Source organism: Anabrus simplex, chromosome 2, assembly GCF_040414725.1.
Source record: "Anabrus simplex isolate iqAnaSimp1 chromosome 2, ASM4041472v1, whole genome shotgun sequence".
Lineage (NCBI taxonomy): Eukaryota > Metazoa > Arthropoda > Insecta > Orthoptera > Tettigoniidae > Anabrus > Anabrus simplex.
In genome coordinates this window covers 275035191-275054132 of record NC_090266.1, presented here as the reverse complement: position 1 = coordinate 275054132, position 18942 = coordinate 275035191, and the positions used below count along the sequence as shown (strand labels likewise).

At 37.7% G+C, this 18942-nt stretch overlaps 1 protein-coding gene across 2 annotated transcripts in view; it reads left to right on the top strand.

Moving 5' to 3' along the window:
• The window catches only part of flfl (serine/threonine-protein phosphatase 4 regulatory subunit 3 flfl), a 426810-nt gene that overhangs the window by 191889 nt on the left and 215979 nt on the right, over positions 1 to 18942 (top strand). For both annotated transcript variants that reach the window (XM_067140579.2, XM_067140581.2), the window contains exons 6-10: positions 3856 to 3999; positions 4580 to 4784; positions 11605 to 11698; positions 11810 to 11990; positions 12079 to 12228. In XM_067140579.2, coding sequence (XP_066996680.1) covers positions 3856 to 3999; positions 4580 to 4784; positions 11605 to 11698; positions 11810 to 11990; positions 12079 to 12228 — 774 coding nt within the window. The remainder of the gene's footprint in view (positions 1 to 3855; positions 4000 to 4579; positions 4785 to 11604; positions 11699 to 11809; positions 11991 to 12078; positions 12229 to 18942) is intronic.

The window sequence follows — 18942 nt, the reverse complement described above, 5'->3', positions numbered from 1 at the left end:
CGGCTCGACATCTTCAGGAAGGTTGGAAATGTACAGTATGAGTTATTCATACCAGGACCTATGCCGGTAACCGTTCTTGATATTGTCACAAGAAAGTATGGATGATGAGTGGAATTTTCAAAACGTGGATATATAAACTTGACTCAGAATTTCTGCAAGGTAAATGGAAAATTCTATGTATTGATAGCTGGGGGTGTTTGTTCAAAAAGCGCTATTTCCACCAGAAGAAAGTCACAATGACAAAATATGTTGTTCTCATGAAATAGTCGTGGTTTTGTTTTAATTAGCCCTTCAGGCAAGTTTTTGGTAATAAACATAATTTCCATTGTGAAATTGTCCAGCCTCAGAGTTATATTAAGCTCATTGACCTCAGTTACTATTTATTCATGTACACATTTGTAATATACACCTGCCTTAATTCATCGAATAATTTTTTGAATTTATAAACTTAGTTAGGATATTTAAGGCTTTAATTTGGAGTAGGAAGGTCTTCCTTGATACCTGATAGTCATGTTGACAAGTGACGAACAACCCCTGAGATAAAAGATTCTACGATTTCATGCTGAAGATAGGAACAGGTAAGAATTACACTGATGACTAATAAAGGGTTCAATACATTTAGAAATTGCCTGAAAAAGAAAACATTTATTAACAGATTATACTTGATAAACTTTCAAAGCTTTACTTCTTTCTAGTCTGGATTGCTCATGGCATTTGATAGTATTCAACTACTATAATGCATATGGACATAATACTGACATACATACATACATACATACATACATACATACATACATACATACATACATACATACATACATCCATCTCCATTATAGACCGTTATGCCTTTCAGCGTTCAGTTTGCAAGCCTCTGTGAATTTACAAAACTGCCTCAATCCTCTATTTGTAACTAGTTCTGTGGCCTCCTTTAGTTCTATACATCTTATATTTAAATCGCTAGAAACTGTGTGTAACCATCGTCATTCTGGTCTCCCTCTACTTCTCTTTCCCTCCATTACAGAGTCCATTATTTTCTTAGGTAACTTATCCTCCTCCATTCGCCTCACATGACCCCACCACCAAAACCAGTTTATGCATACAACTTCATCTAGTTCATTCCTAACTTAGCCTTTATCTCATTCTGAGTACCCTCCTGCCATTGTTCCCACCTGCTTGTACCACTAATCATTCTTGCTACTTTCATGTCTGTTACTTCTAGTACTTCTAGTTTATGAATAGAATATCCTGAGTCCACCCAGCTTTCATTCCTGTAAAGCAAAGTTGGTCTGAAAACTGACTGATGTAAATATAGTTTTGTCCGGGAGCTGACTTCCTTCTTACAGAATACTGTTGATTGCAACTGCGAGGTCTCTGCATTAGTTTTACTGCACCTTGATGAAATCTCACTATATTACCATCCTGGAAGAACACACATCCTAAATACTTGAAAATATCCACCTGTTCCAGGTTTGTATCCCCAATCTGACATTCAATTTTCTTGGATTTCTTACCTACTGACATCAGTTTAGTTTTGGAAAGGCTAATTTCCTCTCATACTCATTGCACCTATTTTAAGGTTTCAAGATATTAGACTGCAGGCTTTCGGCACAATCTGTCATTAAGACCAAGTCATCAGCATAGGCCAGATTTCTTTCTGCATTTCCACCTAACTGAATTCCTCCCTGCCACTTTATACCTTTCAGCAGATGATCCATGGAAACTATGGGAAACAAAGGTGAAAGATTACAGCCTTGTCTAACACCTGTATGTACCTTGAAACAAGACCTCATTCTGCTCACTGCAGCCCAATTGTCAAGATAAATCCCTTGATTGATTTTAATAATCTACCCTTAATCACATCGCCCCCCAGTATGGCGTTCTTCTCTTTTTTCGGTACTCTGCCATGTGCTTTCTCTAGATCTACGAAACATAAACACAACTGTCTATTCCTCGCGTAGCATTTTTCAATTACCTGGCTCATACTGAAAATCTGATGCTGACAGCACAAAGGTGCTATTTGAGGATCCAACCAGCCTCTGGGCTGATGACCTAACAGACAGACAAATGATAGGAAATTTAATAATCCAGTATATAACTTATGTAGCATTTATCGATAGAGCCAATAATAACATTAATATTTGAGAATTAAATTTTAGGCTTTCACCTAAACTACCATTCCACTCAGTGTGAATATAATTATTTAAGGCCTAGATTGTAGCGACTTATTCCCCAGCTTTACATAACGATTTTCATTAAATTCTATTAACCGTTTTCTCGTGATTCGCGTACATACGTACATACATACATACATACATACATACATACATACAGACAGACAGCACATACAGAGATTACGGAAAATTAAAACGTGCATTTCTCCTTATTACTGTGGTCATGACTGATGCAGAAATATCATTCTTTTTAAATTCTGAGCAATGTACAAAAACTCTTATTTTTATTTATATTGAGATAAATTAAAATTAGAATAGTCTCCAAATGGCTCCTAAAATCTCTAGAAAAGTCACTAGTCGTTACCATTGAAATTATATCACTAAATAAAAAATAAAAAAGACTCCATATCTAGCGACTAGTCCCTAGAATCGACTAGACTGATGTGAACGAACATAGCACGCGAGAATGAGAGATTGACAATCGATAGACGAATCACGATATACAGGTTTCAATAATCATCGCACATTCGCGCAAATTTCTCGCATTAGTAAAGTCTATATTTCGTTTGAAAGTGGCCAATGAGCGAAGGAACTCCGGCCACATGCGTAAAAAAGTGGAAATGGCAGGATTTGAAAACAAATTTTTGAAGTTCACAAAAAAAGAGCTAAAAATCGAGAGAAATAATAGAATAATCGGGAGGCAGGAAAAACTGTCGAAAATCGGGAGTCTCCCGCCTAAATCGGGAAAGTTGGCAGGTATGCATCTATAAGCAAGGAAACAGGAAGGATTGCAACAATTATCAAGGTATCTCACTGATCAGTGAACCAGGCAGTGTGTCCACTGGCATCTTGGAAGGGAGGGTGCAATCAGTGGTTAAGAGATAGTTGGATATGAATTATTGTAAGGCCGGGAACTTTACACCCGGGATTCTTCCTGCATATCATCTTTGAAATTGGGGAGCTGACTTAGTTAACATATAAGAATCATAAATATATACTTATGCGATAGGAAACATATACCGATCTATTTTACACTTGGCAATTACATTCTGAACAAAACGCACCCTGCATAGTAACTGATCTCGACAACTTTCAGGTCTCTGCTAATGGCAGGCAGCTGGTACGACTTGGTTCTTGTCGCCAGCTGTATGCACGTGTGCTTAGCAGAAATACACCATCAGCCGGTTCATAGTTAATTAGATCTTTGTAGTATCACCACCACCATCACCCACTGTAGGGAAGTCTGTGCATTAAAAAAAAAGGTCTTTACCTAATTTGGATCGCAAGATAAAAATAAAAAACATAACTATGGAACATACGAGATGATATAACAACAACAACAACAACAGCAGCAGCAACATAGTGTGTTACAGAATCTGGATACAAAGTAAAGATACTAGCAGTTGTTTCATATACAGTATATTGTACTGTTTTTTCAATTTCATTGTTTTCTCAGCTGTGTAATAACATCACAACATTTTTATTAAGCCAGCTTTTAATATATTGTAATCTTTTATATCAAACATTTTGCTAATAAATTGGTTTACTGACTCATTTTGCATGCAGTTGATAGCTTTACCCGAGAAAAGATGACTGGAATGGTGATTGTTCTTTTAAGTGGAAGTAGACCTAAAACTAATTCTTCCCTTAGGAAATAAATGGTACAACAATTATTTCCTTTCAGGTCCAGGGGAAGGACCCCTCTGTTGACATCACTCAGGATATTGTTGAAGAATCGGAGGATGAACGGTTCGATGATATGTCCGATTCAGCTCCACCTGTTGAACTTCCACCTTGTGAACTTAGTCGGCTTGAAGAAATTAATGAGGTTAGTTCATTATATCAATGGACACTCTTCTGAGGGATTTGTCTTTGAAACTTCTAAAAATCTCATTAAATGATCAAATGAGTGTTAGCTCGGAAGAGTGTGTATACAGGGCTGTGAGTGAGGGTATGAATAACTAACTGGGTCTTTTTACTCTTAAGATGTATAGCATAAATCAAGATAATTATTATTCTAAGAGTACCGGTACAGTGTTTGGAGTGTAAACATGTACATTTAAAATTGTATATACATCTGTAAATATTCAGTAGAGTTTACGTCAACATACTGTACATGTGGGGGATGGAGGCACTTCAAAGTATTTGGGGCTTTCTCTTTCTCCATCTACCACCCCTAGATTGTACACGATCATCTTTCTTCAAGTGCTTTTTAATTTTTTAAATTGTTGTTTGAAATAAATATTCCACCATCATCATCATCATCATCATCATCGTCCCACTCCAGTCGCCCCACTCCAGTCGCCCGGCTGTCAAATGTCAAATGTGAATAATTGCATGCAGTGGAGATCTTTCCTATATGCCTATATAAATATATACATTTTTAATTTTTCTTTTTCAATTTCCAGTTGATGGGGAGCAACTTGAGTTCTCCAATGAGGAAAGAGAAGCTTGCCATGGCGATTGAAAATGAGGGTTACATCAGAAAACTCCTTAATTTGTTCCATATGTGTGAAGATTTGGAGAACACAGAAGGCCTTCACTATTTGTATGAGATTTTCAAGAACATCTTCCTTTTGAACAAGAATGCTTTATTTGAGGTTATGTTTGGAGGTAAATGTTTATTGTTTTTGTTTCTGTCATAAATGTGTGGTGGTGTACAGTGAACAGTTCCCCTTTAGAAAGAAGTATGGAAATATGTGCGAATGGTTGTACATTCCTTTGATTCATATAAAGTATGATAGAGTATATGTCTGCAGAACTGCTTTAAATAAGTTCTAATTACCTGTTAAGGTACAGGTGGTAAAAGAACTGAAATACACATTGGTCACTTATATATTCGTTTTAGACTTAATACTGCTTTGGCACCGTATTGGAATAACGACAATATGCATATAATATACAGTAGAACCTCGATGCATCGTTCCCGGAACTGCCGTTTTCCCGTATCAATCGTTCAGTTTATTCGGTCCCAAAAATGTTCCATATAAACCAAAGTTATAATTTCCCCACATCTATCGTTCCTCGAACTATCATTTTATCGCATCGATCGTAAAAAGTGTTGTCCTCCGCCACAATTTTCCCTGCATGGATCGAACATATGTAAGAAAAATATACGCAGAAGTTTTTCAAATTTAAAGAGACGGCTGAATTCTGTAGCATATAATAGCGGCAACCTGTTACGCGAGAATGTACGAGCGATTACAAGCTGCTAGTCTTGAGCAAGGATCTCATAGGCTGGAGTGCTGTGCGCAGGTTATTCACGTGCAACCTCACTACGAGCCTCCTGGCACCAACGCTCCTCCTCGACCCATTAACCAACCGCTAGAAGTATTCTTATTTACAAGAATTAAAACAGAGGCACTGTAAAACTCAAATTTGCCACAATTTTCCATGTTGCTGTTGGTTGGGTAGGGCTGCCAGCTTAGTTGAAAATGAGAAAATCGCGCCGTTCAAAATAGTTACGGCGTGTGCCGGGTATGTTTTAATTAGTCACAGGGTTATTAATCGCGTCGTACCTTGTTATGTGTGTGGGATGCTAGAGGCCTCTTGACCACTTCGTTGCCCTCTGCCCAGTTGTCTTGTTAAAAGCTGGACCTAACCAAGCCAGACTCTTTTCACTAGCCTGGTCTTGAAACCAATTCCTAAGTTGGCGGCAGCGCTTAGCCCGCTGTTGTGACATTGTCCAAGGCGCACCATGTTGAATTTCCAACCCCTGTGACATCGTCCGTGCCGCGCCATGTGGGATCTCTAACCTATTGTTTGCGAAGGGTCAATGGAATCTCTACCAAAATACAGGTTATCGCTGTAATATCCACGTGTATCATTAATTTGCAATAAGTGAACTGACGTTGAAGGTTTTCCAGTTACTAGGAGATGTAAGGAAAAGTGAAACGAAACTGCGTAAAAGTCTCACTTTTTATTTTCATTGCATATATCATGATTGCAATATTTTGATACCGTTATGTGTAGTATGAGCATGTCCAGCTCCATGGCTAAATGTAGCAAATGTTGGCCTTCAGTTTCAGGGGTTATGATTAGGTCAGGGATTTTTAACTTTCGTTGGTTAATTCCGACAGTTCGGGTGTGTGTGTGTGTCTCTCTCTCTCTCTCTCTCTCTCTCTCTCTCTCTCTCTCTCTCTCTCTCTCTCGTCACACAGCATTAAACAGAGAGCTCTTCTTGCTCATGGGTTGAATGTAACCATGGCTGTTCCCATCCGGTAGATAGTGGGTTCGAACCCCACTGTCGGCAGCCCTGAAAATGGTTTTCCGTGGTTTCCCATTTTCACACCAGGCAAATGCTGGGGCTGTACCATAATTAACATGTTCGCTGTGTGTTAGCAGAGCATGCCATACCCGCCAACCTGAGCAAGATATTTGTGTGGGTCTCTTTAAATGTTGTAATTATCGAAGTTTTGTACGTTGGTAGGACGAGTTCTATCAAACTGTGGACTTATCCCAATCACGCGCCTGGTGCGTGACCCGCACGGTGGTTGAAATCGAAAAGTAATACTTGTCACCAGACGGATCACAAGCCACGCACTCTGGTAGATTACTGTGCATTATTTACCGCGGATAGCAAACAAATGCATAAAATATATTACACACATAAATATATTCATATTTACACTTCGCTATTACAGAATTTGATAAACAAAAATGAAACATTTTGGCTAATTGGGTGGCTCTCGTGATGTTGAAGGAACTACATTGTCATCCATCTGAAAAAATATATAAATAAAATGATTACATAAGCATCACGACGCAGTCAAAAGTGATTACTGCACGTTCTTTCAGGTTACTTATAAATATGATGCAGGAATAAATGAAAATTAGAAGTTCTTTCGTTTTATACACATATATGATGCAAGAATAAATGACAATTAAAAGTTCATTTCTTTTACTGAACACATAGGAGTAGTGGAATTTATTTATTTCAAAAAGCGGAATCACTCGTAATTCTCTTGAAGTAATAATAAACAGAAAATGCATTGTCTTACCTCGCACTGAACTGGACTTGCTGCTCAAAGATCCCATAAATGAATGATGACATATAATGACAACTCTGGAGAGGAAATACGTGGGAAACGGAATACGCATGCGCAAATATGGCTACGGATGAATCTGCAAGTAGACGGGACTTACACGATGTGTGGGATGACAATCAGAGCCTTTCTTACCATGCGGGAAACCTGTGATTCACATTTCCTAGCAAGCACCTCACAATGCGCTGGGCGCGTGCTCTGCACATACTTATAAAGTAGCGCCCAGCGTGTGATCCGCGCAGAACGTGTTAAGGCCACGGCCGCTTCCTTCCCATTCCTGGGCCTTTCCTGTCCCATCGTTGCCATAAGACCTATCTGTGTCGGTGTGACGTAAAACAAACAGGAAAAAAAATATAAAAAAATAATACTTAATTGATTTCTGAAGCGAAAAGTGAAGCTGAGCAGCATTAGATTACGTACATGTAATATTTATGTAGAAATAACATTCATTTACACATTTAAAGTATTTGTAATGCTTTAAAATAGGTAGGCTGTTCCAACTCATTTCCCACAGATTTTTGTTTCTTTTTTGGTCTGCTTTGTCTCAGAGTGCATTTGAGGTAGTTAAGTAGTAATTTTCTAACAGAAGAGCCGCTTTATTGAGTGTATTGTACTTGTAAAACTGTACAAGAAATTTTATGTTAACTGAAAACGAATAATCCAGGCCAAAAACTCAGTCCAGTATGAGGAGAATTAAAAAAGAAAAAAAAATGCAGGTCTTATGGTTTAGATATGCAGGGATTAGTTCTTAGAATGAAGTTACGTATTCAAAAGAGTAACAGCACAATAGACGATCAAGGACAAAATGATACTACAGCATCTGACAATGAAGATCAAATTTCAACATCAAAACAAGAGAGATCATTAGTTATTAGCTATCCAAGTCATATTAGTCAATATATTGTACAAGGTAGTGAAAAACAAAGAGGGCTTGGGCAAATATGTTGCAAAGTTTTGTTATGCTACAAACAGTTCCTTCTGTTCCATTAATTATTCAGAATTCAGAAAACTCTTTAAGTATGTTGTGACATGACTATACTCCTCCATCTCCTGCAGTAGCTGGATCCCTTGAAGAAATTTATCAGAGAGAGAGAGATGTTTCATAGATTTATTTAAGAATACAGTTCATATGAAATCAGATGAATGGTTAAGTGTTCATAATGAGCATGTTGTGTGTGTTACAATGACCAGTGAAATCGGGGACGTAAATCTTTTCAGCATGGTTGATTCATCTCAGCATCCCCACACAAGACGACTAAATTGAACTTTAATTGAATTCGGTGAAAAAGTTGTGAGAGCGAATTAAAGTGTAATTTGAGAAGCTTTGTTACAGACAATGGAAGCAATATGGCAAAAATGAGTGCTCTCAGAGAAAGGGAAGATAATCATGTAATTACATCTGGCTGCTCTGCTTATATTTTGAACTTCTCTATCAGGATCTTACCAAAGAAACCTCAAACATAAAGGAACATGAAGTAGAAATTGTGAAGTACTTAAGCAGTAATCATTTTGCCAGTGCAAAATTTAGAAGTGAAGGAGGGCAATAGTTAATCCTGCCTCAAGAACTTCGATGGAATACATTGTCTGATTGCCTTCAATCTCTCATTAAAAACTTGTCCTGCTTGTGAAGATTTGTGAAGGAAATAGAGGTAGAGACAAGATTCAAGATTCCATTAAGAGAAAGGTTAGTGACCCCTTCAAATAGTGAAATGCTGAAGATATTTGAAATGTGTTAAAATCATTAGCACTGGCTCCTAATGTAACCCAGTGAAGTGACCGTACCATTGGACAAGCAGTGAAAGTGAGGAAAAAACTAAAGTATGACTTGGAGGATATTTTAGTGTTGAGGAAACCTGGAACTAATGACACACATACTAAGAAGTTTGAAGAAACCTCATAATCAAGCACTGGCTGCATCGTATTTTCTGGCTTTCGTTGTTCACACAGTATTAAACAACTCAGAATATGTTCTACATCCATCCGAGCATGAATGTACATTTCAATTCGCCCAGGGAAAGTATGCAGGAACTTGATTTCTATCAGTACTTGTGAAATATCAAGCAAAATCTAGACCCTTCATTCCAACAATATTCGCTGATGAAGTGGTGCAAGGCGTGTGTGCTTCGCAGTGGTGGAAATCTCAAGAAAATATTGTTGGCAAGTTGGTAATAACAAAGTTATGCAACTCTGGTGCAGAATGTGTGTTTTCTAAGTTTCATGGTGTTCATTCGAAATTAAGAAACAGACTTGTGTAGACAAAGCTTAAACAAGGAAGGTATGAATGTGACTGAAGATGAACTACTTTAGAAGTGGGCTTGGTGTAAACAAAGTACCTAGTTTGTGTTTTTTTTTTTTTTTTTTTTTTAAAGAATAAGACATGACAGGAATACTTGTTTAAAAATGTGTTTTAACATATTACCCCAATTCAAAATACTGTTAAAATACAGAATTTAGATGGATTCTTCATTATTCATCTTGGGTACTTAATAAACAATGATGCATATAGTATACCAAACTGAAAATAATATGAAATGATTATTAAAAGTGTAAAATTGAAAAAATCTGATTTAACCACTTGACGTACTTTGACGGATCTCTCCGTCCTGGCTCTCGACTGCACTTCAGTACAAAGACGGATTTCTCCGTCCGTGCATAGTGTTTATTTCCGGACCCGCTCCAAGCCGGTTTCCTTTGTTAAAGGATTTGATATTAGTAAGGTAACCTCTTGACAGATGGAAGCACTGTTTTATTCCATTGATGTACTCGATAAACACTTCTGTGCAGTTATTCCGTGGAAAGAATAACTTGTATCTTAGCAACCTCATCGTAAACGAAATTATGGCTGCCTCCAAGTTGAGAGACGAAGCGATTATAAGGGAATTTTTACAAGAGAGCGACTTTGATATGGAAATAAGCTACGAAGAATTTAGTGGAAGTGAAAGTAGTTCATGTTACAGTGACGCGAGCGCTGGTAGGGGTGAACAAAGTACTGTTTTGCTACCAAATGTGTCGCTGAATTTTAGGCCTACATCTGATGCCATACCAACGGCTTCTAATAATATTTACACAATAGGGAATGGAACTGGGAGTAATACTTCAGAGTGTAATTCATTCATCGCAACTGGTGAAATAAATAGTGTTGATCAAAGGCGCCTAGGACAATGCCTGAACGAACTGCAAGTTGTAACGAATTTCTAACAGCAGACAATTGGGAACATCTAACCAAAGAGATAAATGCTTATGCAAGTAAATGTCTTGTATCGGCTGCCGAAGATATAAATAGAATAATGACATATGAAAAAGAACACTGGCTTCCTGTATCTGTGGATAAAATGAAGGCCAGATTACCTTGAAGTGGTAAAGTATGATGGAAAGCAGAAGTTCAGACCCAATCTTGTTGTTGACTACAACTGTGCAATGGGTGGTGCTGATTCCCATGACCAGAGACTCACATCATTCCCCTTGATGAGGAAGTATGTAAAAGGATACTAAAACATATACTTCTACATCCTAGATATGACACTTCAGAATTCCAACATCATTCATCACCTCCTCAACCCTGACAAGAAGCTAGTAGGTTTTACCAGCTTCTGGATCAATTGGGCCGAACAGCTATTGGCAAGTGTGACTTCGCCTGACTATCCAAAACGACGATGCCCAAGCCCTGGGTATACATCACTGAGAATTCAGGGGAAGCACTGGGAACACTTTCCAACCAAAATACCCCCAACAACGAAGAACGTTACCCCATCACGGAGATGCAAAGTCTGTGTGACACGGGGTCTAAGGAAGGAATCTTCATTTGAATGCCACCGGTGCAAGGTGGCGCTGCACGTAGATGGCTGTTTTATGACCTACCAAACGCATAAAGACTTTACAAACTATATCTGACAGTAGTCTGGATATTTCCTCTCATTAAGTTGTTGGAAAGCATGCTATTTCAGTGTCCTTGATAATATCATGTAAAGTAATGAAAAGAAATGGTACACCAAGGTATAAATAAGTTCAATTACATGGTAAATGAATGGGTTAAATAAGAAAATTGTCGATTTTGATTTTTTTCTTTGCACCATGATTGTAATGCACTGCTTGAATAACAATGCTATGTACAATACTCATGAGGTCAGTGTAATTACATTACAAGAAATGAAAATTTAAGGCATTGTTAAATATTTCTATGGTTCATTTAAACATTGTCTTTCTACATTGATTTATGAGATGTATCTATATTAATAATGTTTAAATATATTATGATGGTGATATCCATCTTGATTAATGATTATTATCTGCAAATACATTGTCATAGGGTGACCTCAGGAGTTAGACCACACGACATCAGTTTTGTAACCCACCTTTTGTTATATTTGTTTATTTTTTTATTTTTGCAGAGGAGACCATTTTTGATGTTGTGGGTTGCCTCGAGTATGATCCTGCGTGTCCAACTCCAAAACGTCATAGACAGTACCTCAAACAATTAGCCAGGTATTGTTGCTTACATATTTTGATAATATGAAGAACCTTGAATATTAAGTACTTTTCACTGGATATAATTGTTTCCTTCCGTTGTGTGTATTGAAATTTCTTCTGTTCCAGGTATAAGGAAGTCATTCCGATAACAAATCCAGAGCTCTTGGCAAAAATTCATCAAACATACCGTGTACAGTATATTCAGGATGTTGTTTTGCCCACTCCTTCGGTGTTTGAAGATAATATGTTGTCCACATTATCTAGTTTTATATTTTTTAATAAGGTGGAAATAGTAACATTAATTCAGGTATGTTATACTAATCCAGAATTGTTCAGTTAAATACATTTACTGGTTGTTTTCTTTTTAATCTCTTAATGTACATTCCTTTTTTCAGGATGATGAGAAGTTCTTAAGCGAGTTATTTGCATCACTCACAGATGAATCTACTGATGACCTTAAACGCAGGGACCTGGTACTTTTTCTTAAAGAATTTTGTAATTTCTCACAGAACTTGCAACCTCCAGGAAAGGAGTCATTTTATAAGGTATGTATAAAGGAGAGTGAAGGGAGAACATGCAAAGTGATACGAAGGAAAACATATTTTAATGAATGCTATATTTATTTGCATATATCTTGCCATTATGTACATCACACGCTCTAATTTTCATATAGAATTGAGGGAGAAAAATAATCCCCGCTTGTATCTCGTGTTGGTTTTTCTTCATGTGTCAGTATAAATACGGCAAGGTACACCCTGCGGGGTGCATGCCTGCTCTCAGTTGAAGGTCGAATGGTCTCCCGTAATCCTCTCCTTATCATAGTTGCAGCAGCTCCCTCCCTTTTTTTGGTGAAAGCTAGGTAAGTAGATAATTCTAGATTGTAGGGTGTTCCTTAGCCTAATTAGCTAGATGGAATGTGAGACTGTTCAACTGGCTGCAATTTTAGTATTCCAGTACAGAATTAAAGATGCACCGTAGCTTGTTCACCTGATTCATGAAGAGGAAGCAGAAACAGCAAGAGGAGTGTATTTGGCTACAAATGGAATCCTACAAACTTTTGACTACTATTGGCATCCCATTCCATAACTTTGGCAGGTATGAATTATATAACCCCCACGTTCAAAATCAGCTTGTGTGGTGGTAAGCTGCAAGGATGTAAAGAATTTAGAAATTCTGTAGGGTAATGAACAGCTTCTTTATTATAGAGTATATAGACTATTGTTCCTACTCAGTAATGTACTTCAGCCTGGGCAGTGAATATTGAGAGCATGAATTCATTAACTTTCCCAGCTTGTTCATTTGTTGGCGATAATATTGCTCTTTCTCTAAATCCGGATAGGTTGTGGATTTTAGATAAACTCTATCAATCTGTTCTTGAATATTGCTTACTAAAACACACAAACCGTTATAAAGGGTCATTTTTCTTTCATTGTTTGATAATTCTGTTTCTTTTTAGTGAAACTCCTGTAATAGCTGGTAAGATTTGATGGAAATCTCCAGTGAGCAAAACTCTGTACCCAGCCAGAGGTATGTTCATATTCCTCAGATCACACATGGTTGTGTCGAGAGCTTCAACCAAAGTTTTGTGAGACATTGTAGCCTCATCCCATATTACTAATGAACAATTTATGACTCAGTTGGCAGGGTTACTTTGTTTTGAAATACTACATACACTTGCATCATTACCACTAACTTTCAGAGGAAGTTCAAGTGTTGCTTGAGCTGTTCTTTCCCCTTCCAAAACAGTGGCTGCCATTCAAAATGGTGTGATGGCAGGAGCAATGTTACCACCAGACCTCACTTTGGTGAGTGAAAAATTAATCAAAAATGTTTTGCCTGTGAGCCGGCCCCGTGTTGTGGAGGTAGCATGCCTGCCTCTTATCCGGAGGCCCTGGGTTCGATTTCCGGCCAGGTCAGGGATTTTTACCTGGACCTGAGGGCTTGTTCAAGGTCCACTCAGCTTATGTGATTAGAATTGAGGAGCTATCTGACGGTGAGATAGCGGCCCTGGTCTAGAAAGCCAAGAATAACGGCCGAGAGGATTCGTTGTTGTGACCACACGACACCTCGTAATCTGCAGGCCTTCGGGCTGAGCAGCGGTCGCTTGGTAGGCCAAGGCCCTTCAAGGGCTGTAGTGCCATGGAGTTTGGGGGGTATTGCCTGTGCCTCCAGGGGCATCGAGAAGAAGCATCTTACCTTTCTTCTTTGTAATGCTAGATGTGATGGTATAATAAGCTTTTTTTCTGATCGGGTTCAGGCAAAATTCTTTTTGATTAACGGCTTGCTGGAGCTGAGAATGATTATATGACATCTCCCTCAAGTACTCATTATTGTTCGGCTGTAAGTCATTGTTATCTGGGAAAGAATGTCCAAACTCTGATAGATTTGCTTTGCTAGTGATTATACTATTCTGTTGACTTCAGTCACCCCTTCATCAAACCTATTTTGGTCATAGTTGAATTCTTCTTATGCAAACTCTTTCTGTTTTTGTTTTAGTAGGTCATCAGACATGCTTTCCTGGTGATTATTCCAAAGATCCATAAGATCAGGAACTTAGCAAAAGACTATGATGATGGAAAACAGATATCGAAGTGTTCTTGCCTTACCACATAGAGCAGCTTCTGATAATGTGTTTTGCCGGTGAGAACCATCCTCCAGTAATCCCTTGACTCTGGAAGCTTCTTGCAATGTCATAAGATGCTCATTCCACAGTCCTTACATATTAAATGAAGTAGGACCTGTAACCACATGAAGTAACGTCCATAGATTAAAGAATTTACTGTTATTGGGATAGACTACATACACTCAGCCAAGTGCATCAGTCCTTTTAATCTCATTGTAATCATTAACCAGCTCACCTTGTATCCTCCATTGAAATTTTCTGCTTGTTTGATTCGAAGTGTAGTAACTTAACTTCGTTATAAGTAAGAGTCTCTGCAGAATAGTCTCCTGCACATAATTTTAAAAATGCTGTTAGCATTATATCACAGGGATTATTGGCAATATCAGATGCATTATTTTCAGTGAAGTAGACTCGTTTTCCATTCTCTAAATGGATTGCAAGGTGAGTGATGGTAGGTGTTAGTTCATGGACACTGAACAACAAAATCCACCACACTGCCTCAGATCTGTAATCCAGTTTGATATTGTTGAACCTCATTTGTAGATTGAATTCTAAAAGTAGTCAGATTGCTGCCTTTATTTATGTACTTTCTGAAATATTTAATGGATTTTAAAAAAATACATAATTCGACATTGATGTGAACGTCAACATTTTTAGGGAGAAGTGGATTTTAGGGAACAAACCAACGACTATCTGCTTCATTGTTTCCAAGAGTTGCGGTTTCTCTTCCGTCATCAGGTGTGGTGATGGGATTTTCGATTCATTTGATTGAGTTGATTAATTTTATTCCGTTCACGTTCTTCAATCGATACAGTGATCCGATTCACGGCATATTAGAGTCACCGTTCCTATTGCATCTGTGTAGTGTGTACTGATAAGACAGCAGCAACAACATTCAACGCTTGCTGCTGCCGTCTGGTTTTCATTCTATGAACTGCTTTCCTATGAGTCATCTAGCTTTCAGATTCAGTTTTCTCCTGCAGCCACCTCTTACCATCAAATTTTGATGTTGCAATCCTTTCCCTCACAGTGACTTGTGTTGTATACAAGGAACTTAGTATACAGTAACACAACATAAAGTTTATTGCTTCAATAGTTTCATTCAGTATTTACAAGAAATGTAACTAAACTTTTCTTGAAGCTTGATTAATTGCACGCAGTTAATGCTGATATTGAAAGGTAGACTGAAGGTCCGTGGCGTATATACATTTATACAAAGTGAGAGTCCTATATACACATTCAATCCTATCTTGATGAGATAGTCTGTTCCAATGAGAATGTCCTTGGATAATCAAAAACTATCTGCTGAGTAATAACAAGTGTAACTCGTAGCGAGAGTTCGTATTAACAGGAAGCTATAGAGCGTTCCAACCTTACAATTGCAGTACATCAGTAATGGGATAATTCCGTCTCTTGCCTTCTCCCATGTTTTGCGAGTAGCGCTGTCCTACTCTAATGCAGCGGGTTTGCCAAATATCCGTAAATCAGATGTTATCGGTTAAAATGGGTGAATATCATGTTATGTACAGAATTTCAAGGCGCATTTGATGCCGTTAACAAAAGAAATGTAAAAAAGATAATTTACTGTGAAAATGGTAATATAATGGAAATTTCGCCAAATGCAAAATCTTCATTGCATAGAAGTTATCATTTAAACATAGGAATTTCATTTTGTCCGTATTGAACTGAGAAAGGATGTTAGGAAAAACTTAAAACGGTCCACCTTTTCAATACAAAAATGTTATATTTATTTATAACATGTATTTGCACTTGGAACTAGTTTCGACGCTGTGTTTGCGTCATCATCAGCCAAAATGTGGGAAATAGGCAAGATGTAGGCATTTATATTACACAAGGCGTTACATTAAACAATACACATCTTATAAGGAGATAAAAACAGGGACGAATATAGAAACAAATGAATCGTTGAGAAAACAAAAGTTATACATATTAAAAATAACCTTAACCACATATCTTGCAGTGCGAAAGTGTTCTTCTTGAATGATTCCTGAATATAAAAAACACACGCGCACACATTTCTGGAGAACCAGCAGGCAGGACAAAGTAAAGTGAAACCTTAAGAGTTCTTCTGAGAAGAGTTCCTCATTTTTTCTATGTTCCTACTAACTAATGAAGTCTCCCTTGAGTTCCTGATAAACATACACAACAGGAAAAAAAAAAAAAAAAAAAAAAAAAAAAAAAAAAAAAAAAAAAAAAAAAAAAAAAAAAAAAAGAGAGAGAGAGAGAGAGAGAGAGAAAAATTGGGTTAAATGAAGGAGTTATATTATATTCAAGATCATGCTTTCACGTCTCTGCACAATATTTAAAAATGAAATTTACCGTGGTCTTTATAGCTATTGTTGGAAGTGAAGGAGGATTTCCTGTTGTGCATGTTTATCAAGAACTCAAGGGAGACTTCATTAGTTAGTCAGATCATAGAAAGAATGATGATCTCTTCTCAGAAGAACTCTTAAGGTTTCACCACTTTTCCCTGCCTGCTGGCTCTTTAGAAGTGTGTGCGCGCGTGTTTTGTATTCAGGAATCATTCAAGGCAAATATTTTCGCACTGCAAGTTATGTGGTTAAGCTTATTTTTAATATGTATAACTTGCCTTCTCAACGATGCATGTGTTTCTACATTCGTCCCTGTTTTTATCTCCTCGTAAGATGTGTATTATTTAATGCAACACCTTGTATTAAAAAACTGGATTATATGAAGGAGTTATATCATGTTCAAAATCATGCTTTCACGTCTCTGCACAATATTTAAAATAAAAATTTTACCGTTGGTCTTTAGAGCTATTGTTGAGAGTGAAGGAGAATTTCCTGTTGTGTATGTTTATCAGGAACTCAAGGGAGACTTCATTAGTTAGTCGGAACATAGAAAAAATGAGGAACTCTTCTCAGAAGAACTCTTAAGGTTTCACTTTACTTTGTCCTGCCTGCTGGTTCTCCAGAAATGTGTGCGCGTGTGTTTTTTATATTCAGGAATCTTTCAAGAAGAACACTTTCGCACTGCAAGATATGTGGTTAAGGTTATTTTTAATATGTATAACTTTTGTTTTCTCAACGATTCATTTGTTTCTATATTCGTCCCTGTTTTTATCTCCTTATAAGATGTGTATTGTTTAATGTAACGCCTTGTGTAATATAAATGCCTACATCTTGCCTATTTCCCACATTTTGGCTGATGATGACGCAAACACAGCGTCGAAACTAGTTCCAAGTGCAAATACATGTTATAAATAAATATAACATTTTTGTATTGAAAAGGTGGACCGTTTTAAGTTTTTCCTAACATAGAACTTATCATGTCATAACTCCTATTTTATATTCATTATTTTAATAATTTTTTCACTGCTGGTAAAGAAACATTTCAGCTCGATGTAGATAAGTTTATTTTTCATTTTAAATGATAACAAAATGCAGTATATGCGTTTATTTTCAGTCATGTTCAGGGAATTTTATGTGCAGGCACAAAAAAGTCAGTCGCTAGCCAGCGTCTTTCCTATTGAATTTGCATGGGGGGTCAAAGCGAGGCAAATGGTCTTCAGATATGGAAGTTATTTTTAAAACAATCCCGAAGTTCCTATCTTGCTTAGTTCTAAATTTGTGACAGGAAGAATATCTCCTTGAATTTTGGTTTCGCGCGTGACTCGGTTGGCTGGCTGGCTGGCTGAAGTACCGGCAGTGATCTCCCAAACATGCGCTTTTAACATTTCCACACAGTCGCATGCAGTGCAGTGCTCATTTCGTCAGTAGTATGTATAATAGTGGTTAAATACATATCAGTGACATATGTACAATTCTTGAGGGAAAGTGTATTTTGTGTGTGTGGTTCGTGAGTTCGTGGGGATCTAATTTCGAAGAAAAAGTGCAGAAGGATCATGGTGTGGTTAAAGCAAAGTAAACGGTCTTCGGATATGGAAGTTATTTTTAAATCATACCTCGAGTCCTTATTATCTCTTAATTTATGACAGGGAGAACGTCTCGTTTGTTTACGTTTCACGAGTGACTCGGCTGGCTGAGCTTTTAAATATACTGACAGCCGTGTGCCGTGGTGTTCATTTAATCAGTATTATAAGATTGATTAAATAAAGATCGATGATATATATATAATATTTAATGGCGTGTGGCCTCCGAAGAGGCCGAGTGCAGGTCTTTCGAGTTGACGCCGCATAAGCGACCTGCGCGTCTACAAGAATGGGGCCCTACCTGTAATGAATTCTAATGCTGAAGACGGCACACAACCCAGCCCCAGAGCCATTGGAATTAACCAATGAAGGTTAATATCTCCAACCCGGCCGGGAATCGAACTCGGGGCCCTCTGGACTTAAGGCCAGCGCGCTGACCATTTAGCCATGGAGCCGGACAAGTTCAGTGATAAATGTATAGTTCTTGAGGACAAGTAGATTGTGTTTGTTGTGTTTGTGTAGTCTGTGTAGTTGTCAGTTCGTGCTCGTGCTCGTGCGGGGGGTTCTTAGTTCGAAGAAAAAGTGCAGAAGGATGTACAATGGATCGTCAAATTAAAAAGAAACGTTCCGTAGGTAAACTCATGGGAAAAGAACGCAATATTATAATGAGTGTCCTGGATTATTTTTTAAAGACTATTAATATAAGCAGCGCAGTCAGTGAAA